The sequence below is a fragment of the Carcharhinus amblyrhynchos genome, chromosome 15 (genome assembly GCF_965287045.1).
Source record: "Carcharhinus amblyrhynchos chromosome 15, sCarAmb.v2.hapA, whole genome shotgun sequence".
Classification (NCBI taxonomy): Eukaryota; Metazoa; Chordata; class Chondrichthyes; order Carcharhiniformes; family Carcharhinidae; genus Carcharhinus; species Carcharhinus amblyrhynchos.
Genome location: NC_137338.1, coordinates 34,203,384 through 34,227,735, shown reverse-complemented (window position 1 = coordinate 34,227,735; position 24,352 = coordinate 34,203,384). Strand labels below are relative to the sequence as shown.

The 24,352-nt window shown below is 42.6% G+C and overlaps 1 protein-coding gene across 1 annotated transcript in view; it reads left to right on the top strand.

Annotated features, from left to right (window-relative positions):
* Nucleotides 1-13,778, top strand: part of LOC145353229 (immunoglobulin superfamily member 3-like) — a 43,963-nt gene extending 30,185 nt beyond the window's left edge. The window contains exon 9 of the mRNA XM_080203776.1: nt 10,572-13,778. Within this exon, the coding sequence (XP_080059902.1) occupies nt 10,572-10,771 (200 nt within the window). The 3' untranslated portion in view covers nt 10,772-13,778. The remainder of the gene's footprint in view (nt 1-10,571) is intronic.
* Nucleotides 13,779-24,352: the final 10,574 nt, after the last annotated feature.

The following is a 24,352-nucleotide window of genomic DNA, read 5'->3' as shown; positions in this document are numbered from 1 at the left end:
AACTAGATGTATTGTCTTCAAATTTTCAGACGATTCAAAGTGGGTGGGAGGGTGAGCTGTCAGGAGGATGCAGAGATGTTTCAGGCTCAGTGTGTGGGCAAATGCAGTATAATGTGGATAAATATGAGGTTAACCCACTATGGTAGCAATAATAGGAAGACAGATTATTACTTGAAAAGGTGTAAATTGAGAGAGATGGATACTCAGCTAAGACCTTGGTGTCATCATGCATCAGTTGCTGAAAGTAAACATGCAGGTACAGCAGGCAGTAAAGAAGGCAAATTGTATGTTGGCATTCATAGCGAGAGGATTTGAGGATAGGGACATTTTGCTGCAATTGTATAGGGTGTTGGTGAGACCACACCTGAGCATTGTGTACAGTTTTGATGTCCTTATCTGAAGAAGGGTGTCCTTACTATAGAGAGAGCACAGTGATGGTTTACCAGGCTGATACCTGAGGTGGCAGGTCCACCATATGATGACAGGCTAAATTGATTAGGATTATATTCACTGGAGTTCAGAAGAATGAGAGGGAATCTCATCGAAACCTATAGAATTCTAACAGGGTTGGACAGGGTAGATTCAGAAAGAATGTTCCCGACGTGATGGAGTCCAGAACTAAAAGTCGTAGTTTGGGGATAAGGGGTAAACCTTTTAGAATGGAGGTGAGGAGAAATTTCTTCACCAAGAGAGGTAAATGTGTGGAATTCACTACCGCAGACTAAAAGTTGTGAGATTTCAAGAAGAAATTAGATTTAGCTCTTGGGGCTAAAGGAATCTGGAGATAAGGGGAGGAAGGTAAGATCAGGATATTGAATTTGATGGTCAGCCATGATCATAATGAATGGTGGAGCAGCCTCAAGGGGGTGAATGGCCTACTCTTTTTTCTAGTTTCTATGTTTTCTTTCTCTTCATTGACACTAAGCTCAAATCCAGTGTACAACACAGAGTTGTTTAGGGAGCAGTGTGATGGAACATTATCTTATCTCTTTGATCCAAGTTGACAGCTAATATCTAGACAGGAAGCTAAGTTTTCTGCTCTGATACTTGACAAGAACACTGAAGTAATAATGCCCAAGTAGTTCAGAGAGCATGTAAATTGATGATAGAAACTTGCCCTAATGAGGAATATATAATATTGAAGAACTGAGTTAGCATACTGCCTTTCATCTCTGGGAAATTGGTTTGAATTTAGCAGAAGTTAATAGGAATAAAGGCTCCTCTGTCTTTTGGCTGTAAGGGCCTGTCATAAAATCAACAGTGAACACAGACAGGCTCAATTCAGTTCTGAGTGCCTTTGGGCTCAACGCACAGAGCTTCATATAATTCATCACTAATTGACTTTAAATCAGTAATCTTGCTTTCACAGGAGAAAAATGGCACACTAATGTTGTAAAAGGTACCTTCCTGAGGTCATACTGAATTCACTTTGCAGATCATGATAGAGTGAGCTTTATTCTGCTTTTGACTGTAATATATTGAATTAATAGTGAAACCTAGACTTTAAACTGGAGGTCGATTTTAATATTTCATTTTATGGGATGTCAGTGTCACTTGCTAGGTAAGCGTTTATTGCTTAATTCTAGTTGCCCTTCAGAAGGTAGTTGTGAGTTGCCTTCTTGCAGTCACTGCTGCAGCCACTGAGGTGTAGTTGCACCCACAGTGCTATTAGGAAGGGTGTTCCAGGATTTTGACCCAGCGACTTGAAGAAACGGCAATATAATTCTAAGTCAGGATGGTGAGTGACTTTGGGGACCCTCCAGGTGATGGTGTTCCCAGGTGACATTTGCTCTTGTACTTTTAGATGGTAGTGGTCATGAATTTGGTACCTTGGTGAGTCCCTGCAGTGCATCTTGTAAGTGGTACACAGGGCTGCTACTGCTCATTGATGATGGAGGTATTGAATGATTGTGGAAGAGGTAACAATCAAGTGGGCTGTTTTGTCCTTGATGGCGTAGAGCATCTTGAGTTTTATTGGAGTTGCACTCATTCAGGCAAGTGGAGAGCATTCCATCACGTACAGACTTGTGTTTTGTAGATGGTAAACAGGTTTTAGGAAGTCAGGAAGTGAGTTACTAACCACAGGGTTCCTAGCCTTTGACCTTCTCTGGTAGCCACAATATTAATATGGCTGGTCCAGTTCAGGTTCTGGTCAATGGTAAATCCCAGGATGTTGATAATAGGAGTTTCAATGAAGATTTTTTTTTCATGGGACATGGGCGTCGCTGGCTGACCAGCATTTATTGCCCATCCTGAGTTGCCCTTGAGAAGGTGATGATGATGCTCCTTGAATCATTGCAGTCCACATGCTGTGAGTTGACCCATAGTGCCCTTAGGGCAGGAATTCCAGGATTTTGACCCAGCAACAGTGAAGGAATGGTTATATATTTCCAAGTCAGGGTGGTGAGTGGCTTGGAGGAGAACTTGCAGGTGGTGTTGTTCCCATATATCTGCTGCCCTTGTTCCTCTAGATAGAAAGAGTTGTGGGTTTGGGAGGTGCTGTCTAAGGATTTTTGATGAATTGCTGCAGTGCAGCATAGTTAGATCATTTCCTACTGGAGATGGTCATTGTCTGGCACTTGGGTGGCACGAATGTTAAGCCACTTGTCAGTCCAAGCCTGGATATTGTCCAGGTCTTGTTGCATTTGGCTATGGACTGCTTCAGCATCTGAGGAGTTGTGAATGGTGTTAAGCATCATACAGTCATCAGCAAACATCCCAACTTTTGACCATAAGATGGAAGGAAGGTCATGGATGAAGCTACTGAAGATTGTTGGGCCTAGGACGCTAACCTGAGCAATCCCTGCAATGATGTCCTGGAGCTGAGATGTTTGATTTTCAACAGCCACATCCATCTTCCTTTGTATCAGGCATGACTCCAACCAATGGAGAGTTTTCCCCTGATTCCCATTGACTCCAGTTTTGCTAGGGCTCCTTGGTACCACACTCAGTCAAATGTTGCCTTGAAGCCAAGGACAGTCACTCTCACTTCACCTCTGGCATTCAGTTCTTCTGTCCATGTTTGAACCAAGGCTAAAATGAGGTTGGGAGCTGAGTGACCCTGGCAGAACTCAAATAATTAGTTAGCAGGTTATTGCTAAGCAAGTACCACTTGTTGACCATACTGTTGATGATCCCTTTCCTCGCTTCCCTGATGATTGACAGCAGACTGATGGGGCAGTAATTAGCTGCGTTGCATTTGTCCTGCTTTTTGTGTACAGGACATACCTAGGCAATTGTCCACATTGCCGGGCAGATGTCAGTGTTGTAGCTGTACTGGAATAGCTTGGCTCGGGGCGTGTCAAATTCTGGAGCAAGTCTTTAGGATTATTGCTGGAATATTGACAAGGCCCATCGTTTTTGCAGTATCCAGTGCCTTCAGCCATTTCTTGCTATCATATGGAGTGAATCAAATTGGCTGAAGACTGGTATCTGTGATTCTGAGGACCTGCGGAGGAAGCTGAGATGGATCATCCACTCAGCACTTCTGGCTGAAGATAGTTGTGAATGCTTCAGCCTTATCTTTTGCACTGATATGCTGGGCTTCCCCATCATGAAGGATGGAAACATTTGTGGGGCCTCCCCCTTCAATGAGTTGTTTATCATCCACCACCATTCATGATTGGATGCGGCTGGACTGCAGAGCTTAGACCTGAGCCATTGTTTATAGAATCATAGAATCCCTACAGTGTAGAAGGAGGCCATTTGGCACCACCTCTGAAAGAGCATCCAGCCATGCCCACCCTGAACTCTAGCCCCGTAACCCCTCACATTTACTATGGCTATTCCCCTAACCTACATACCTTTAGAAACTAAGGGGCAATTTAGCATGGCCAATCCACCTTTGAACTGTGGGAGGAAACTGGAGTACCCGACACGTAGTGAATATGCAAATTCCGCACAGTGACCCGAGCTGGAATTGAATCCAGGTCCCTGGTTCTGTGAGGCAGCAGTGCTAAACACTGCGTAACCATGCCCCCCTTAACATAATCACCTAACTCTGCCTATTACTTTCTGCTTATGTTGTTTGGCATGCATGTAGTCCTGTTTTGTAGCTTCACCAGGTTGACACCTAATTAGGTACACCTGTTGCTGCTCCTGGCATGCCCTCCTGCACTCTTAATTGAATCAGGGTTGATCTCCTGGCTTGATGGTAATGAAAGAGTGGGGGATATGTCAGGCCATGAGGTTGTACATTGTGGCTAAGCATTACTCCACTGCTGCCGATGGCTCACAGTGACTCATGGATGCCCAGTTTTGAGTTGCTCGATCTGTTCCAAGTCTGTCCCATTTAGCACAGTGGTAGGGTCACACAACACAATGGAGGGTATCGTCAATGTGACTGTGCAACACGATTCTTACCAAATCTGTCGTGGACAGTTGCCTCTGTGGCAGGCAAGTTAGTGAGGATGCGGTCAACCAGGTTTTTCCTGCTTGGTTCTCTCAGCCCCTGCCACAATCCCAGTCTAACAGCTGTGTCCTTTAGGACCTGACCAGCTCAATCAGTGGTAGTACTACCAAGCCACGATTGATGATGGACATTTGAAGTCCCCACCCAGAGCACATCCTGTGCCCTTGCCAAGTGGTGTTCAACGTGGAGAAATACTGATTCATTAGCTAAGGGGGGAAATGGTATGTGGTAATCAGCAGGAGGTTTCCTTGCCGATAGTTGGTGTGGTGCCATGAGATTTCATGGTGCCCAGAGTTGATGTTGAGGATTCCCAGGGCAACTCCCTCCTGACTGTACACCACTGGGCTGCCACCTCTGCTGGGTCTGTCCAGCTGGTGAGGCAGGACATACCCAGGAAAAGTGATGGTGGGGTGCCTGGGTAGCTTGAGCAGGTAGCTCTCCCAATTTTAGCACAAGCCCCCTGATGTTAGTAAGGAGGACTTTGATTGGGGCCATAAGAAGGTGATTTGGATGCTTACCTGCTGGCCTAGAAATGCATCTGTTCTAACTCCCCAACCTTATTTAAATCTCACTGGCTAACTTACCTGCCTATAATTGGCAGGGAGTCAGCAGAAAGCAGCAGAAAATTAGTGGTCTGATTCAACTTTGGGGATTTTGTAGCAGGGAATCCCATAGTTGGGAAGTGAGGGGGAAAAACCATCAATTTGGCAAGAAGGCCAACGTTTTCCTTGTGACCTCGGGAGAAGCAATGTTATTGCTCCTATCTTAAAGGAGAATATAAAGACCCTTAGCTGTGAGGGATTCTTCTGGCTCTGGCTCCATGCCTTACTGTCTTCCACTCACCTGAGGCAGCTACTTTCCTCAGCTTCTTGCAGCATTGGGCAGATGCAGAATGTGGCCAGTATTGTTCTCTGCTGATCTAGTTGGTTTCCGCTTAGTGGTTAGTGTTAAACGTTCCCCTAGAGTTTCAGTTTACCAGGCTCACAGTTAAGGTTAGGTCAATTGGCTGCATGTTCTGAAAGTTGCAGACTGCCTGGGTTTTGTCGATCCACATTGTTACCAAGTGATCCACTGTATCATGATGATGGAGTCTGAAGATTTGCAACCAGTCGCCACAATACACAGATTTTCCTGCACTTCTTTAACTGGAAAATGACAAAGAAATATCCTGACAGGGCAACCCAATATTGTCATCAGCAGATAATAATATTTGCAGAGCAGAATTTCAGGGATGTGCAAGATGTTTGCTTTACCACAGACACTTGATTAGTTAGGTCTAATTATAGAGAGAGATTGAGGTTGGAAACTGGAGGTGAAGCATGGAACCACTGCCTACTAGACAGAAATGCACTTTCCTGTGTTCTGGAGTGTGCAAAGGAGTCGCTCCTGGGGTCGCTCCAGGAGTTGCTTTGCATTCATATTTGAGGTATCCTTGAGCAATCTAGGGTCATTGAAAGGAAAGTAAGATTGTACGTGAAAATGGAAACAGCTTTTCAGAGTCTATTTGAAACGAGTGGTGAAAGTGAGCTCAATAATGAAAGGCGACTTAGGGTTTGCTTCTGATGTGCCTCGCTAACATTCACACAGATGAAATATGGAATTTCATACAAGAATGATTCCAGGTTCTGCCGTAGATGGCATCTTTATTATTTGTTCATGGGAATGTGATGCAAGTATCACTGGCAAGGCCAGCATTTATTGTTCACTCTTAATTGCCCATGAGAAGGATAAAAGAGTTATTTTCCTAAATAACAACAATGTCCAGCTTCAAAAATATTTAATTGGTTGTAAAGCATGTAAGGATGTTCTGAAGTCTTGCAAAGTGCAATAATTATGAAGAAAACAAATGATTGCAGATGCTGGGATCTGAAACAACAACAGAAAATGCTGGAAAATCTGTGGAGAGAGAACAGAACCAACATGTCAAGTCTTGATGACCCTTCATCAGTGCAGCTCTCTCAAAGGGTCATCCAGACTTGGAACTTTGGCTCCAATCTCTCCACAGATGCTGTCAGAACTGCTGAGATTTTCCAGCATTTTCCACAATAATAATGAACATTTTTTTTTGTCATCAACTTCAACATTAATTCCAGTTCCATGAATGTCATAGCATTTTCCCCAAGTGTCTTACTCTGTCCCTCTTTAGTAGACTGTAACAATAATCAAGTACTGATTAAAATAACTATTATTAACCCTAAAGGTATACCCTGAATAGAAAAAATATATATTTTTCCAAATTCAGAAGTTTAGAAAATGGATTTTTCAAAAAAGTAAACGAATGTTTACTAAATTCACATCAAGAGCTGGTTGTGATTTCATTTGTGCATGGCCATATTAGTGACATGTAATTCATGATATGGTCATATTAAGATGTAGGCAACACAGAGCTTGCCTCAGGGCTCCAAAAACATGAACCAAAGCTTAGTCTGCTGTGCTGATTGGCTTTTGTCTCATGATTAAAGTAGTTCTACCATAATCTCATCTGGGAGTGCACAAAATGATTCAAAGAGCTGTGTTTGTTACACGCTATGTAACATTATTGTAGCAGTCACATTCTGCTTTAATCATCACTCTGTTCCTATTGGAGTAACAACATAATTCAGTAAGATGCAATGGAATTATTGAAAGCAGAAAGAGTTATATTTTTTCGGATAGCAGTATTTGAGGAGTACATTTGTTGTGCATTTCAGCTAAAATGAATGTTTGTGGCATTTTATTGTTTGTCTTTATGTTAAATCAGGAAGATGGAGTTTTATAATTTCTTATCTGGATTTTGCATTGTGGTTAGAACATGAGACTAAAAATTCTCTCCTGGTGCACTTGAGGTTTTAGTGGTCCTTGCAACTTCAACTCATTTAAGTAATTATAAGTAGCTGCCCTTTGAACTCAGCAAGAAGTAAGACCAGGGGGACAAGGAGAAATTCTCTTTATCATTTTGCTCCTGCCAAGGCCTCTGTCAACAGATCACATGGCTGCTGTTGGATTGTGTCAGCTCTGCATCAGATGTTTGCTCTGATGGCCCGCCAGCATGGAAACTTCCTGAAGATCATACACATGGATCTTTGAACCATAGCTATGAAGGGGCCACAGCAGCAGTTAGAATCTTTAATAGAGGGAGCTCTGAGCTCCCCTGGAAAAAGCAGATATTCCAGAATGCACACTGCTCAAACATTACGACACAGTTGCAAACCCGTGATCTTTCCAGAGTCTTAAAAGACAGGGGAAGTCTTATACCCTTCATGACTGGCATATTTTCAGCTAGAGGACACATACGTAGGTTCAGCATCTCCAGTTTTGAGCCTCTCCCTTGTATTAATAACTTTGGTGCCTGCAACCATGAAACAAGGATGAAATGATAACTGAGCCTAGGTAATTGGCCATTTGAAAAGATACAAGGCCACTCAGCTATGTAATTGGATATTGAAATGTTTTTAATGCCCCAACTTGTCATTAGAGATTTCCTGGAAAGGTGAAGGATCAGATAAGAAGTTGTTAGTTGTTGAGAGGAAACTCTGTAGAATGAAATTTTGCCCCCTCCCGGGGTCAGAGGCGGCCAAGACCATAAATAAGCCCCACAGGCTACATCTCACCTCCACATAAAAGGCCATTGGGGCTACCTGCCACAGGTAACTGGAGCTGATCAAACTCATTATGATGCTAATCAAAGAAGGTTAACTGGCCGGGATTGGTTTAGGTACTTGGAAGGAATGGCAGGCTGAGAGAGCTAACACTTTAAATAGGTCTAGGGGCCCAGTCTGTCCGCCTGGAGCAGCTGCTGGCTGCCCTGAGAAGGAGGGGGTCCTCTCCTCAATGCCTCTCCACCACCACACCCTTCCCAAAATCACCCCAACCCACTGCCCACAGACCCACAGACTATGGTGGTCTGGCTATTGAATCTGTTTTTTAATCACTGAAAGAAGTTGGAGAGAGGGTGCAAAAATCTTGATGTGTCCTCTCTCTCTAACTTACCTTCTATTGCAGCCTGTTTCTCCTCTAAAGCTGTAAGGCCATAAACAGGGGTTAGAGAGTTTATATGGGGAGAGAGATTCAGGGTGAATCAGAGGGCAGCGATTTTGGAGGATAGAGAATGTGATGAATGGAATTATGAAGGAAGAGACATTGTTTGGTGCAGAGAATGAGGGGGAGAAGCAACGTAGATGTCACAATGAGAAATTTGTTATGGTACTTAGCTGGGCAGAAAGGGACAGATTTGATATGTAAGCTGAACTTTTCCTAACCTTTAGTTTTCTATATCTCGTACTGAGACCGAAAAGCCCATGTTTCTCTAATATTTTCTCCATTTAAGACCCCCAGAATGGGGATTAGCTTTGTGGCTCTCGACCTACCCCTACTGCAGAAATACTTCCTTTATTCCTCAGTTATGAAAATCAGGCAACGTACTGAAAGTATGGTTAATATATTTGTGATTATTACTGACTGCTGTTCTGCATTGGTTAGAAATGTTAAATGTTGAGTCTGTTAAGACTCCGACGTCTTTCTCGACTTTTTGATGTAGTTACTGAAGAGAGTGCAAATCTAGATAAGCTGACGTCCTCTCCATATTATCTGAGGATTCTCTCAGGAAAAGGAACATTTTTCCCCCTTTCATTCTTCATTAAATTTACCGTCATTTGTCACCAAGACCATACAAAATTAAAGAACAGGGAGTGCAGGTACAGTTTTAAGTAGCTGCTCCAGTACTTTTCCTTCACTGTACAAGAAAATCCACCAACTAACTTCTCCATTACTAGCACATAACCTCAAACAAAATGATTGTTTGGATGTGGTAAAGTACTTTATAAATGGAAATCTTTTCATCCTTAACATAAGAAGTACTGTGATATAGAATATTTAAAATTTATTTTTTAGTGTCACAAGTAAGCTTACATTAACACTGCAATGAAGTTACTGTGAAAATCCCCTAGTCGCCATACTCCGGTGCCTGTTCAGGTACACTGAGGGAGAATTTAGCATGGCCAATACATCTAACCAGCACATGTTTCGGACTGTGGGAGGAAACAGGAGCACCTGGAGGAAACCCCCGCAGATGCAGGGAGAACATACAAACTCCACACAGGCATGGGAACAACATGCAGACTCTGCACAGACAGTGACCCAAGCCAAGAATCAAACTTGGGTCTCTGCCACTGTGCCACCTTGTGTGAGCAACCTTTAATATTTAATGATAGATTAAAATGCAGGGCCTATTGGGAATTTTTGGGGGAATTTGCATGCACTTAAATTGAATTAATGAACTGCCTGCCCAACTCTATCAGGATTTCCCCCTTTACCACCGCGTTTGCCAATCCGGAACCGCTCTGTAATGTACCTGCTAAATAAAAGTCTGAATCGGGTGTTCTAGCTGCTGAAGTGGTCTGGGTAGTGGGGGACTGGATAAGGGGGACAGTGATGTGTATGGGTAGTGGGGAGGTGGATAAGGGGGACAGTGATGTGTCTGGGTGGTGGGGGAGCGGATAAGGAGGATAGTGCTGTGTGTGTGCGCCAGTGCTCCTGCTTTCTGTAGCCCGGGAGCGATCTGACATGGGCACTTTTTCAAAAGTTTTTTCCAACTGCGTATGCGCAGTTCAGAGCTCCGATTGTTTTGGCTGTGCTAAGCCCCACCCGTGGCGTGAATCGGACTGGAGATGGCTGAGAGCGTATGGGGGCACCTGAAAGCGGATTTCTAAATCGGATCTGTATTATGCCCAGAATTGGCACTTAGAATGAAAATGGTAAAATCAGGACCAATGTGTGCAAATTGAATGCTTAACAACAAATTAGAATAATACAATTTCTTATAATCCAAATTCTTCTTTGGTATTGAAAACTAAAATCTTCCCCTCTGGGACAAGGAAGATCTTGATGTGTGGTTTTAACTGCAGCATTTCAAAACTGAAAAGTTGCCTTCGTTTTTATAATAAATTCAATGGCTTACAGTTCCCCATTGAACAACGTCTCCTGATATAACTCAGGTTATATTCTGAATCTATATTCTTTGCTGTACAGTTGAAAATCCTGGAGTTGTAGCTCAAAGTTAACCAGGTGAAAAAATTTGTTTATAAGTTCTAGCCTCCATTCCACATTGAATGTGTCTGTGATTATGTTTCCAATGTTTCAAAGAATGTTACCATTTCTAACTTGTTATGTGTTTTTTTTCTAGTTGCTACTCTTCACTCCAAGGCCTGTGCATCAGCGTCCCTCTTCTACTTCTTATTTGTCTACCCGTTTGTAGTCTTCATAGCTCTGATCAGTGTTGGACTTTATTTTTTCCTAAGGCCAAAGAAACCACAGAAAATCCCTAATGAAAAGAGTCTTTGGACACCAATCGAAACATTCATTGATGATCCTAAGGGTGAATAAGAAGACAATGTAATATATAGTTCCTTATTTTTGTAACTCACTGTTGTTGCTATAGGAACTGTCACAAATAGCAGCAAAACATCACTTGTGATTAAGAACATGTTCACACTGTTTCCCAGCCAAACAAAATGTTATAACAAAAAATTGAGGGCCTTGACTCAATTTTGCAGAGTGATGACCATTTTCTTTTAAATTAGCATTTGTGAACCTTGCCTAAGAAGAAACTTGTAGCAACATTATTCATTGGATACCACGTATACTGGAACGCTCAGCTTCTCTGCTGGTTCAAACAGCCCAACTGTTGCTTTGCTTCTTATGGTTGCCAGCATTTAATTTTTGCACATGCCCTTCTTCCCAGTACCTTTCAGTTCTAAAATTGAAACCTAAGATGTGCAAATAACTTTTCACAACCAATTTTGTTTCCCAATCTTTTGCCTATCGATGAGCAATTTGGTTCAGCAATCAGCAGAGACCGAAGTTGCTGGATATTATTCAGCATTTACAAAATGCACCACGTCATTGGTATGGTGGTCAGCTTTGTTACTGGGATACAAAGCAATCCTGGAGGTCTTGTGAAGAAGGGCCACAAAACTGATCCACAGCAGGAGATGGGATTAACTTTTATAGTTCAGCCTTGAAGGAGGTGGCTGAAAGGGGTCCTCATTTAAGTGTGTGAGACAGTAAAATGTATGCTAGAAGTGCTGACAAATTTGGGACAGAACATAGGCGGTCGTTGCAAAGAACAGCCAACACTTGGAATGAAATCTTGAATAGAGTAAGTGCTAGTGAAATGCTGGGGCAAGAAATGATCTGGATGGAATATTGGAGATGGGGGAAAATGGCCTTCACCATTTTGTGTGCATCTTGTGATATCAGACAGAAAGATGATTGTGTTGGCAAAAAGAAGACAGGCAAGTTTAATTTGCTTGTTTCTGAAACATCAGTGGGGATTATCTTCTATATGCATTGTGCCAAAAGTTTACATGTGTTGCGGTGAGGGCAAGGCTGTTCAGCAATTCTTGGAACTTGTAGTTTAATTGTGTGGCAAATTTTCTGGGACCAGGAATAGCCTTTACTGAGACAGTATTATGTGCGATAGTTTGTATATTTGTGCAGTTGAAGTCAGAATGTTTATGCGCTCCGATGACATTTATCTAGCCACACATGGGGAAGTAGGGTCTTTTTTAATAAATCTTATTTTAGGTATATATGGTGGAATGAATGGGCCATTTAGGATCTTCAATTTATTTCAAGATTTTGATTGGATATATCAGCGGGTTTTCTGAATAAGTTTTTTCTTAATTTTCATTGTTTTGAATAGCTTATTGGCCTTTTTTTTGTCATTTTGCGCAAGTAGGGAGTGTGTGTGTGTAAAATAAAATATTGTGCACAGGATTACCAGCCATTTAACTGAAGTTGTACCAGTTATAAGAGTACAGTGAAACAAGAAACAAAGTTAACAAAGGAGGATAGGAAAGGGGCTTTCTCGCAGTTTTCACAGTAGCTCAGGAGCAGTAAGGTTACAGAATCCTCTGCTAGTTGCCATTTCACTGTAAAATCAATGTTGCTTTTAAAGTGCACAAAATGTACTGTTTCAGCTATAAATTACTCTTAGATGAAAGTAGCTAGGCTGGTATTAGAATTCAACTGTCTGGAGGCCCATCAGGTTACCAACTCTGTGTGGGCGTGGCATAGACTGAGGACTACTGTTTGTTCAGGCTGCAGTCTGGCAGAGAGACAGTTTTAAGGATACACCATCTGCTAGAAGACATCGACAGCCAATCTGTATAATGAATGGCGTTGAAGATCACTAACACCGTTAATGCTTTTATGGTCATCTCTTTCCAGACTAGCACCAGATCCATCTGTAGTTTCTCATGTTTCCCAGTACAGGATTAGAATAGATTTGATCAATTAGTCTTCTGATACGTGCTTCCAAATTCATACGCACTGAATTTTTAAAAAATCTTTCATGAGATGTGTTTTTTTTACTCATTCCTAATTACCATTGCACTGAGTGACATCCCACTTCAGAGGGCAGTTAAGTGTCAACCACATTGCTGCGGTTCTGGAGTCATGTAGAGACCAGACCAGGTAAGGAAGTCAGATTTCCTTCCCTAAAGAATGTTAGTGAACCAGATGGGTTTTTATGACAATTGATAATAGTTTAATGGATACAATACTGAGATTAGCTTTCAATTTCAGATTTTATTGATTGGATTCACATTCAGGACTTGGACCTACATCTCCAGAGCATTAACCTAGGCCTTTGGAGCCAGTAGTCCATTGACATTACCACAGTCAACTACCACTAAGTCAGTTAGGTATTGGGAGAGTTGTAGTGTTTATGAAATCATTGGGTAGATTTCAACTTGACCCAAATTATGGGCATGAAGCTTCATTCCCACATCCCACCTGGCACTTCTTGATCTTCACAGCAAGAAAGACCCCACTTTTAAAAATGGGCAGAGACTGAATGACACATGCTCCTTCTGTAGGTGGCCTAACCAATGGTCTTTCAGGAGATTGTCGAAAGCTGCTCACCAAATTACCCGGGGAATGTTTAATCTCCATTTTGTGAGATTTCCTGGGCTCTCTCACACAAAACAAATTCTGGATTGTTACCAGCCCATTCAAGGCCTCTTTTCCACCTACCAGCCTCTGAGTGGCAGTGTAGGAGCTGGTCAGTTTCAAGTCCCTTTGAACTGCTGAGTTTAAACAGGGTTTTATACATATAAAACCCTGCAGCTCACCAACTGATTGACACACATGCCTCTTTTTTTTGCAAAAGTGTGGCCTTTGCCAGTAGTTAAAATTAACTCTTGTAAGTCTGCAAAAGTCATTGTTGTCAGAAGAAATAGAGAGAAAAAAAATTACTGCCATGGTGGAATTAAGCTGTAATAAATAATCTCTTGCTATTATTATTTTTGCCTGGCTTCATATGTGTAAAATCAGATTTTTAAAAATCTATATTGTATATAGATATAGAGAAACCACTTTACTCTGGTAAGTTAACTTCTAATGGAAAGTTTTCCATTCTGAATGTCTTTTAATTTAAAATTTACAAATGTTCTTTGTGTTTTCTAAGGAAAATGCTGAAAATTGTATCCTACAAAGAAATACAGTAAAAATAAGATGGTGTTTGATCACTGTCACTGATTTTGGAGAGGATGGCCTTACATCACTTGAGGGAAGGCAAGTGAGAAGGGGCATATATTAAAGAACATTCTCAATAGAACATCATTCCAATTTAGACTCTCAGATCAGCTACTTTTATGTGAAATGTGCCTAATTATGTTATGATAGAATGACTATGATGGAGTACCTGAGTGCAACAGCCAAGCTGAAATGCTGCAGTGCCAGCACCTATTGTCAAATCCCTTAAACACAGCGTAGGCTGCAAATTACAACTCCAAAGTGTCACTGCTTTCAGTGTTATAGGAGCCACAATGGGGTGTTTGCTCGCAGCAACTTCTGGCATGACCCAGGCTGATTACCAACGGTGATGGTGAGACCAGCCTGTGCGTGCACCAGAAGCATGTGGAGTGGGCAGATTGTGATGTCAGTCAGTCTATTACTCATTTTATGCCTGACCTGCCATTATGGGCCTGACTCTGAAACACGTACAAACAAATTAGCATTACTGACTCTGAAATGCACGCACACATACACACGAGCACCTGTTCAAACCCACAAGCATTACCCCACATGCATCAGCGTGGTATTTTCTGGTGATGTGGTTTAGAACATGAGGTGAGATGGTCACACCATCTGCAGCTTGTAATCTATACCAGATTATAGCTGGGGACATAATGGGATTTGACAGAGCGCGTAAGGCAGGTATGTACTTTCATCCCACATGGGTGCAACAATGTCTGTTAAAAGAGCTTCAGTGACTACCAAGCACTGTAGTCAGATCCTCCAGCCCAGGGTCCTTGCAATGACCTCAGATTCCCCTATGTCTCATGGCCCCTTGAAGAAAAATACCTTCCCTCCCCCCTCTGACTCCTTCACTAAGGTCAGCAGCACAATGGAGATGGTGGGTTTCGGTAACTTCTTCTATGGTTTGTTGTCCCATTATTCTCTCTTTCCTTTGATAAACACCACCAGGTCTAATTCCAAAACTCGCTGCATCCAAACTGCACCTCCTCCCTAACAGGCACAGGTTGGCTTTAAAGCTAATCTCATCATAAAATCCCTACAATGTAGAAGGAGGCCATTCAGTCCATCGAATCTGTACCAACTCCTCAACAGAGCATCGTACCCAGGCTTTATCCCCATAACTTAATTTATTCTGATAATCCCCCTAACCTACACATCTTGGAACATTAAGGGCAAATTTAGCATGATCAATCCACATAACCTGCATATCTTGGATTGTGGGAAGAAACCCATTTGAAGGAAACCCATGGGGATGTGGGGAGAACATGCAAACTCCACACGGACACCCGAGGCTGGAATTGAATCCAGGTCCCTGGTGCTGTGAGGCAGCAATGCTAACCATTGTGCCACATTTCTTAAAACTAACCTGTGCTCATGCTAGTATTGCACAAACGTGGGCATCCCGCTAATGCATTTAACATTGGATAGCATAACGGAAACATGGAGAGAAGCAGGCAGCACATAGTTTGCATGCTGTTTGCATCCCCCTGGTCAAATAGGGTGCAATTACATGTTGCAATAAATGGATCAGATCCAATTTTCAGCAGACAATGTTTTATTAACCAATGAAAGCAGTTAAAAAATGCTTCACGATGTTCCCTTCACATTCATGTTCTCTAAGTAGTGTAAAAATAAATGGACACATTTCCAGCCATATATTTAAAGAGCAGTAAAGGGGGCAGCATTAGTCCAACTCCCAATTCCAGTTCAGAACGACCTCTGACTCTCTATTTATTCAGTAGTGATCTAAATAGTATCTGCACACAATTGCTGGCCATTTCTATATTCTAATCTGTTAAATACCACAGGATGAAAATAACCAATGAGAAAGAAAAGGCACAATTCATATCAATAGTAATCCCTCTATCCACGGAGAAAGAGAAATGGTCCCGTTATGTTCTCTGTGCATTTTGGTTTGGTATTGTGTTTTAAGTTGTGCAGAAAACCTCTTCCTTTGTGTTCTTAGGTTCAGTCTGAAGTCATGCAGTTGCTAGTTGCGGTGGTGTTGATGTAATCGACATCTGCCATTTTGAGTTCTTCAGCTGAATAGAAATGAGATCACACAACCGCTCATCCAGGCCATTGGGTTTTTTCAGAAGTGTTTGTGGTTTTTAATCGTGACCATAACACTGAACAGAAGCTTCAGGCAGCATGCAACAAGAAGCATGATTAATGCATTTATCATCAGGTATATCATCTGATGACCTGGGCAAGATAAAACACGAGAACAACGTAACTTAATGACAAATCAAACACACATCCGTTTCAAAAGCAAAGATTGCGTACTAACAGGGCAATATGAAACCAGCTTTTTGGCCAGGAAATCCCGACAGTGTTAATTGGAGGGGCCATGTAAGTATTTACAAGTTAATTAGTTTTGTTTCACATTTTAGGCTGTTGGTTTTCTAATCCAGAGAAGTCCAGGTTTGATAACTGAGAAGATTATTTGTTGGTGTTGCATTGTTTTTGGATGCCTTATAAGGGAGACAAATTGATTACCACTATACGTGGTCTGGAGGGGGAACAGGAACAAAGAGTGAAGGAAGTAAGAGTAACAACAATAAGAAGGAAGAGCAAAAGGATACTTTAGGAGCAGACTTTATAACGTGTATTCAGCAAGGTCTTCCTCTACTGTGGTGATTGTTCCTCTAAAGGTAACACAGCAAAAAGCCACCTGAACCTTTGCTGTGCTGTATACATCTACGACTCTGTGAGTGAGCAACTGAGACTCCAAGTGGGGAACCTCCCCAAAGGGAGGAGTTCTCCTAGCAGAAATATTTTAGAGCTAGCTGCAAAAATGCTGCTGCTCTTGAAAGTTACTAAATTAATCCCTTTTTGTTCATTAATGAAGTCTCTGAAAGTGTGTCATTACACCTAATATAAACTTCACTAACAGACATATGAGGTGACTTCAGGGCAGAAAGGAAGCTGTCTACTTGCTGTTGGTGCAGGCTCAACTCCACCCTCAAACTAAGACTAGGGCACCCTGTAACTGTCAAGATCCCCTTACCCATAACTTCTATGCCATGGATTCCTTTTGGGCTGCATCAACAATCAGCAACATATCACAGGCCATTGCTGTATCAATTAAGGAGGTCAGCAAGATCCTCCAAGCTAGGAGAAAAAATTGATATCTATTTCTCCCCTGTGGGCAAAGCAAATTAGGGTAAGGGAACACTAGTCATTGCCTGCAAGATAGACCCCTCCTGGGTGCAAGGTGACATAGATTGCACCCATGTTGTCTTGAGAGATCACCCAATTTGGCAGTTGAAATAAATTTCACTCCTCAACGTGCAGTTAATTTGTAACATTGGGCACAGCATCCTGGCAGCAATCATGATTCTCATCCTGCGCCAGCCTCCAGTACCATCTTTGTTCCAATACAATGCTAAGCTTCCAGGAAGCTTTTACATTACGAGGAATATTTCCTTTGGATATGACTCTTGTTAGAAACTTGGGCACAGTTACAAAGCTGGTCAACAATTAGTTCCATGAAATGTGATTGAACAAACAGTTGGCATTCTTAAGCAATGCTTCCATTGCTGTTTATCTTTTTAACCTGCTACCCAAACCAAATCCATCATTTTTGGGGATTAATACCCCCATATTCAGGAATTTCTTTATTATTAGAGAAAGATGAGTTACTTCGTGGCAGGGAATTAAAACCAAAAATGTTAGAAATACTCAACAAGTCAGGCAGTATCTGTGAAGGAAGAAATAGATTTAACGTTGAGAATGGGTGGCACAGTAGTTAACATTGCTGTCTCACGGCACCAGGGACCTGGATTTGATTCCGGGCTTGGGTCACTGTATGGAGTTTGTACATTTTTCCTGTATTTGCGTAGGTTTCCTCTGGGTGCTTTTGTTTCCTCTCACAGTCCAAAGATGTGCAGGTTAGGTGGATTGGCCATGCTAAATTGCCTCTTAGTGTCAGGGGGACTAGCTAGGGTAAATGCATGGGGTTATGGTAATAGGGCCTGGTTGGGATTGTGGTCGGTGCAGACTTGATAGGCTGAATGGCCTCTTACTGCACTGTAGGATTCTATGATTTCATGCTGAAGACATTTTGTCTGAGCTGGAAAATGTTAGAGATGAAACTTTTTTAAGCAACTGGGGGAGGAAGGAGAGAACAAAAGAGAAGATCTGGAATGAGGTTTAGGCAGGAGCTATTAAATTGTAATGTTTGGGGCTGAAAGGGTTAATGTTTAGGACTAGCGCAACAGTACCACCCACATGATTATGTAAGAGAGAGGCCCTGACTAGGAGTCGAGAAGGAGAAAGCTTATGGTTTAGACAGAGTGACATCAATTGGGTGGAATTTTACTGTCCCTCCCCACCTCCCAAGTCAATGGAGTTTTGAAAGGCTCACTGGATTTTCCAGCCCTGCCTTCACCACAACAGGCCCATAAAATCCCACCCACAGTCTGGTATATCTATAACTAGCAGTATTCATCAATTGAAGCAGTTATTGTTCAGGAATATCTATGCCTGTACAGCTGTTCTTTTGCCAGTCGCAGCCAACGCACATCATGGTGTCAGAGATGGGATCTTACAGTATAAATTACATAAAGAATGATAGTGCAAAGCAAAAGAGGGTGGTAACGAGACAATTAAAGAAACCAAAATGATAGGGTTAGAGGAGCCAAAAATGTTAAGAAGCAAAATCAGTACTAGTAACTGCTTTCCAAAAATGTTAAAATGGGAGCAGCGGCTATGATCTGGAATGATTATACTCAATAGTGGCATGGTGGCACAGTAGTTAGCACTGCTGCCTCACAGTGCCAGGGATCCAGGTTTGATTCCCAGCTTAAATTACTGTCTATGTGGAATTTGCACATTATCCCTGTGTCTGCATGGGTTTCCTCCCGGGTGCTCTGGTTTCCTCCCACTGTCTGGAAGACATGCAGGTTAGGTGCATTGGCCATGGTAAGATGCCCCTGGGGTACTAGCTAGGATAAATGCATGGGGTTATGGGGATAGGGCCAGGATGAGATTGTGGTCAGCGCAGACTCGATGGGCCTCCTTCTGCACTGTGGGGATTCTATCATTGTAATGTTGCGTATGAAGGTGAAAAGTACCTCATTGAAAAATATGATGCTGTTTCTTGAGCTATCGTTGACCTCCATTAGGGCTTTGCAGGAGGCTGACACAGCACCACATGCAGCAAATACGGTATACTAAATTGAAAAAACTGCAAGTAAATTGCCGTTTGATTTGGAGGGAATATTTGGGAATCTGGATGGAGGAAAGGGAGGAGGTTTAAGATTGGGATGTTGCATCTCCTGAGCTTGCATAGGAAGGTTCTGTGGAATGGGGAAGGGAGTGTTGGAGGATCACAGTGCCATGGAGGGAACGGTGTTTAGATTCAGAACGTTGAAAGGGGGAGCTTTGTCTGTCGGTGGAGAAATTGTGGAAGATGATCCACTAAATGTGGAGGCTGGTGGGGTGGAAGCAGGACTACTGGAAAGGTGTGGAGCAGAAGAGCAGAAAATGGCATGAACACAGCCGAGCAACCTGTCACCCCATGGTAACGGTGGAGGTGGGCAGTTAGGTTAGGATAAGGGGGAAGCTGGTGAGGCAGATTCAGCCATCGGTATATGGTACGGAAGTAAGATGTGCCTTAATACCTCATTTGTTGTTGATTCAAAGGGTGAACAGTTTTTAAAACTGTGACATTGTAAGCTGTACACAGTCATAGAAACCCTACAGTGCAGAAAGAGGCCATTTGGCCCATCGAGTCTGCACCAACCACAATCCCACTCAGGCCTTACCCCCATATCTCTACACATTTACCCACTAATCCCCCTAACCTAAGCACCTCAGGACATTAAGGAGCAATTTATTTTTTAGCATGGCCAATCAAACTTAGCCGCACATCTTTGGACTGTGGGAGGAAACCGGAGCACCTGGAGGAAACCCACGCAGACACAAGGAGAATGTGCAAACTCCGCACAGACAGTGACCGAAGCCAGGAATCAAACCCAGGCCCCTAGAGCTGTAAAGCAGCAGTGCTAACCACTGTGCTACCGTGCCGTCCGTTGTCTGTAGACAAGCAGGGAATATGCATGTCTCTGCAATTAATGAAATAAGCCAAAAATGTGTGGGTATTTTACTATTAACAAATTATGAAAATACCACTGGCATTGTCTCAACAGTATTCTTGATTTTCAAACCATAGTCACAAAAAGGTGTTTAAAAAAGAAAAGAAATATGCCATTAATTGGAAATGTCTGACCTTGTCAAGAAGCTGACCTAATTTAGGAAAATATATGCAGCCAGAAAGCTCTCCTCTGTTGCTGTGAAAGCTGTGAGGTTTGGTGAGAGTAACAGAAAACCCCAGGCTATGAAATAGGTCTGGAAGGTCTGAAGACAAATGGATGCTACATTTACTTCACAAATCATACCAAAATAGACTGAGAGAGAAGGTTAAAGACGGAAACATTCAAGCTTTAGAGGCAGAGACAAGCTATCGGAATGATCACTAGATTCTGAATAGGTCACCACCGTTAGAAATGACCAGCTATCAATTTAACAGCTAATTTCACACCACAAGCAACTTTCCATTGGAATCGTGAAATTCAAATGTAACTTGAAACTAATAAGCCTGTTCTGTACTATTATTGTTGACCAATTTTAACCCTTACAGTGCCCAAAAGAACGTAGAAAATAATTGTTTGCATGAAAAGTTCTCTGGGGGTAGTGCTAACTCGAATTGCCTGCCAGAAACCTGGCTAAGATGCTCTTGTCAGAGAGTCAGTGCAGGCTGAATAGACTAAATGGCCTCTTCTGCACAGAGGGATTCTATGTTCTCAAATTGCCCAGGTTCTCTTATCCACTGTGAAAGTGCCATCTGACCACTTGGGATTTTAAGCAGCGGTCCTGAGGTATTGCCAGGACAACATTTTCAACTGAGCTGCCTTAGGGGCAAGTCACATTGAGTTTCAGACATTCATTTTTCATCTGTCCTTCTTAGTTGCTTATACAACTGGTAGGTAAAAAGCAAACATTTGCTGCTGAGCACATTTGTCTCGCAAGTGTTTAGTTTCTGACTCTGATATTCATACCTCAGCTTTCTTTAAACTACCACTGCATCTTTTACTGCCTGGTGGTCACCATTTTGTAAGATTGGCCAGAGTAAGAAAGGATTGCTTTCAAGCATCAATTCCTATCTCATTTGAGACTCACCCCATAACCCACCTCTTTGACTGAGCATTTAGGACAACATTTTATATTTCCTTCTGACACGGGCCAGAATTCTGCAGCCCCCACCCACCTGGTGGGAAAAACAATTGCGTCAAAGCAAACAGCCATTTAAATGGCAGGGATATAGAGGGAGTAATATCCTGGCTAGGCTTTTTGTTTCTGTGAAACAACTTGGGACATTTTGCTTCATTAGTCCAAAAAAGGAATGCTAGTTATCACATATTTGTTATCATATGTATGCTAATGTCACCCAGTTCCCCCTCAGTCCCATCAATCTAGAATCCTCCACTAGACAGAAATTCATCCATAGAGTTGGTGGGAAACACACTTCCACCAATGCTGGCTGTTCCTTACTAACTTAACATTCCAGGGAGTGTTAATTGGCCGTAGCCCCAGCAGTGCCAACAGAAGCAATGGCCAATGTTGGAACTACACCTAATTCCATCAGTCTAAATGCTGGAGCCAGCTTCAATTTAAATGCTGTGGGGTGTTGCAATGGGGTTTTGAGGGGAAGCCTGGGAGGGGATGTCGGGGGTGGGGGGGAAGGGGGGAGGTTAATGATGGAGAGGCCAAGTGAGGGGAAGGGGGACTGAGGCCAGGGAAGGAGAGGAAAGTCTTCATTGTGGGGGGGAAGGCGTATCCCAATCAGGAACGGGAGCCTGTGATAAAAGGCCTCTGTTCCCACGTGAGGCCCAAGCACAATACTGCTGGACAGGAAGCAGCCATTAAGTAACTATCTCTCTCCATGATTGACTGGCAGCTTAAAGGCTTCAATTGGACAGAGGTTGAGTGGCCACCCTAGGCCTCACCCCTTCCCAATAAAATTACAAACAGGTTGGGAGCAAGCAGGAGGCTAGTGGGAAGGCCACCAGGTGATTTTTTTTTCAGATTGCCCCCCCCCCCCCACTCCACTTCACTGCCTGCAAACCCACCAATGTGGGCCCGCCAAGTTTTGCTCACTGCATTAATGTTATTAATGAATTTTCTGCCCAAAGGTTGAACTATCAAATTGCATATCCAACATCCAGTACTAGATGAGAACAAATTTAATCGCATTGAACACTGCAAAAACATTGCTTTCAGTTGCCAATAAGTCCTGTTCCCTAGCTACCAATGTCATCCCTCTCTCTGGCAATAATCTGGAATTAAACCAATCTGTTTGAAACCTTGGTGTCACATTTGATCCTGAAATAAGGTTCTGGCCTTATATTCATGCTATCACCGAGACTGGCTACTTCTATCTCCATAACACCACTCATCTTTGCTCCTGCCTCAGTTCATCTACTGCTGAAACCTACATTCATACCTTCTTTACAAATAAACTTGATTATTCCACTGAACACCTGGCTGGTCTCCCCTGTAAACCTGAGAATTGCAACTGTCCACATCTTAACTTGCATCAAGTCTGTTCCCTTATCATTCGCGTAGATTACATTGGTCAAGCAGCATCTTTATAGAATCCCTACAGTGCAGGAGGAGGCCATTTAGCCCATCAACTCTGCACTGACCACAATCCTACCCTGCCTCTATCCCCAGGTATTCACACTGCTAATCCCCCTGATGCTAGAGTCAATTTAGCATAGCCAATCAACCTAACCTGCACATCTTTGGACTAATTTTCAAATCCCCCCCATGACCTAGCCTGTCCCTATCTTTGTGATGTCCTCACAACCTTCCAAAATATCTACATTCCTCTCATTTTAACCTCTTGTCCATTCCTGATTTTAATCGCTCATCATTGGTGGCCAAGTCTTCAGTGGTCCTTCCTTCTTTATGATCTTTTGGTCATCTAACCACATGTGGTTTTGTTTAATAATGTTTTGTGAAGCTTACTGGGACATTTTATTACATTTTTAAAATTCTTTCATGGGATGTGGGCATTGATGGCTAGGCCAGCATTTATTGCCCTTTCCTAATTGCCCTTGAACGTTCCAGGCTATTTTAAGAGTCAACTGTATCTCTGTGGGTCTGCAGTCACCTGTAGGCCAAACCAAATTATGGTGGCAGATTTCCTTCCCTGGAGGCCATTAGTAAACCGGGTGGTTTTATAACAATTGACAGTGGTTTCACGATCACCATTGAGTGGTATTTGAATCCAGGTGCCCAGAGCACTCCCTTGGGTTTCTGGTCCAGTGACAATACCACTATGCCAACACCTCCCCTGTGGTGCTATATAATACAGGTAGTTATACATTGTTATCATTTACCGAACAGTAAGTAGCAGAACCCTTAAGAGTACTGATCGGCAGAGGGATCTGGTTTTAAAGGTACACAGGCAGTGCAGGTGGAGAAGGTAGTCAAGCAGGCATATTGCTTTCATTGACCAGGGCATTGAGTTTAAAAATTGGCAAGTCATGTTGCAGCTTTATAGAACCTTAGTTAGGCCGCACTTGGAGTATAGTGTTCAATTCTCGTGGCCACACTACCAGAAAGCCATGGAGTCTTTAGAGAACATACAGAAAAGATTTACCAGGATGTTCCCTAATATGGAGGGCATTAGCTATGAGGAGAGATTGGAGAAATTTGGTTCATTCTCACTGGAATGACGGAGGTTAACGGGCGACCTGATAGAACCCTACAAGATTATGAGGGGCATGGACAGTGAATAGTCAGAAGCTTTTTCTCAGGGTGGAAGAGTTAATTACTAGAGGGCGTAGGTTTAAGGTGCAAGGAGCAAGATTTAAAGGAGATGTATAAGGCAAGCTTCTTTTACACAGGGGATAGTGGGTGCTTGGAACTTGCTGCCAGGGGAGGTAGTGAAAGCAGATATGTTGGTGAGTTTTAAGGGGCATCTGGGCAAATACATGAATAGGATGGGAATAGAGGGATATGGTCCCCGGAAAGGAAGGGGGTTTTAGTTCAGTTGGGCAGCATGGTCAGTGCAGGCGTGTTCCTGTGCTATAATTTTCTTAATTCTTATTCTTTGTAGTTGTTGTCATTCTAAATACTGGTTGTTATAGTTGTAGTCTACACCAGGTATCTGCACACTTTCCAAAAGCCATTAATGGACATCAATTAGTGGAACGCTGGCTGACTTTGCTCTCCTATTCAGAGCTATTGAGAGCAATTACAATGATTGTTCTATTTTATATTAGCTTTCTTAGTGCAAACAAGGATAAATGGCCTATGTAACAACAGTACATCTGCAATATTCTTACCCATTGGGCCAGCTGTTTTTCAGAATTTTTAAGCAGTCAAATCCCTGTCTAATCCTTT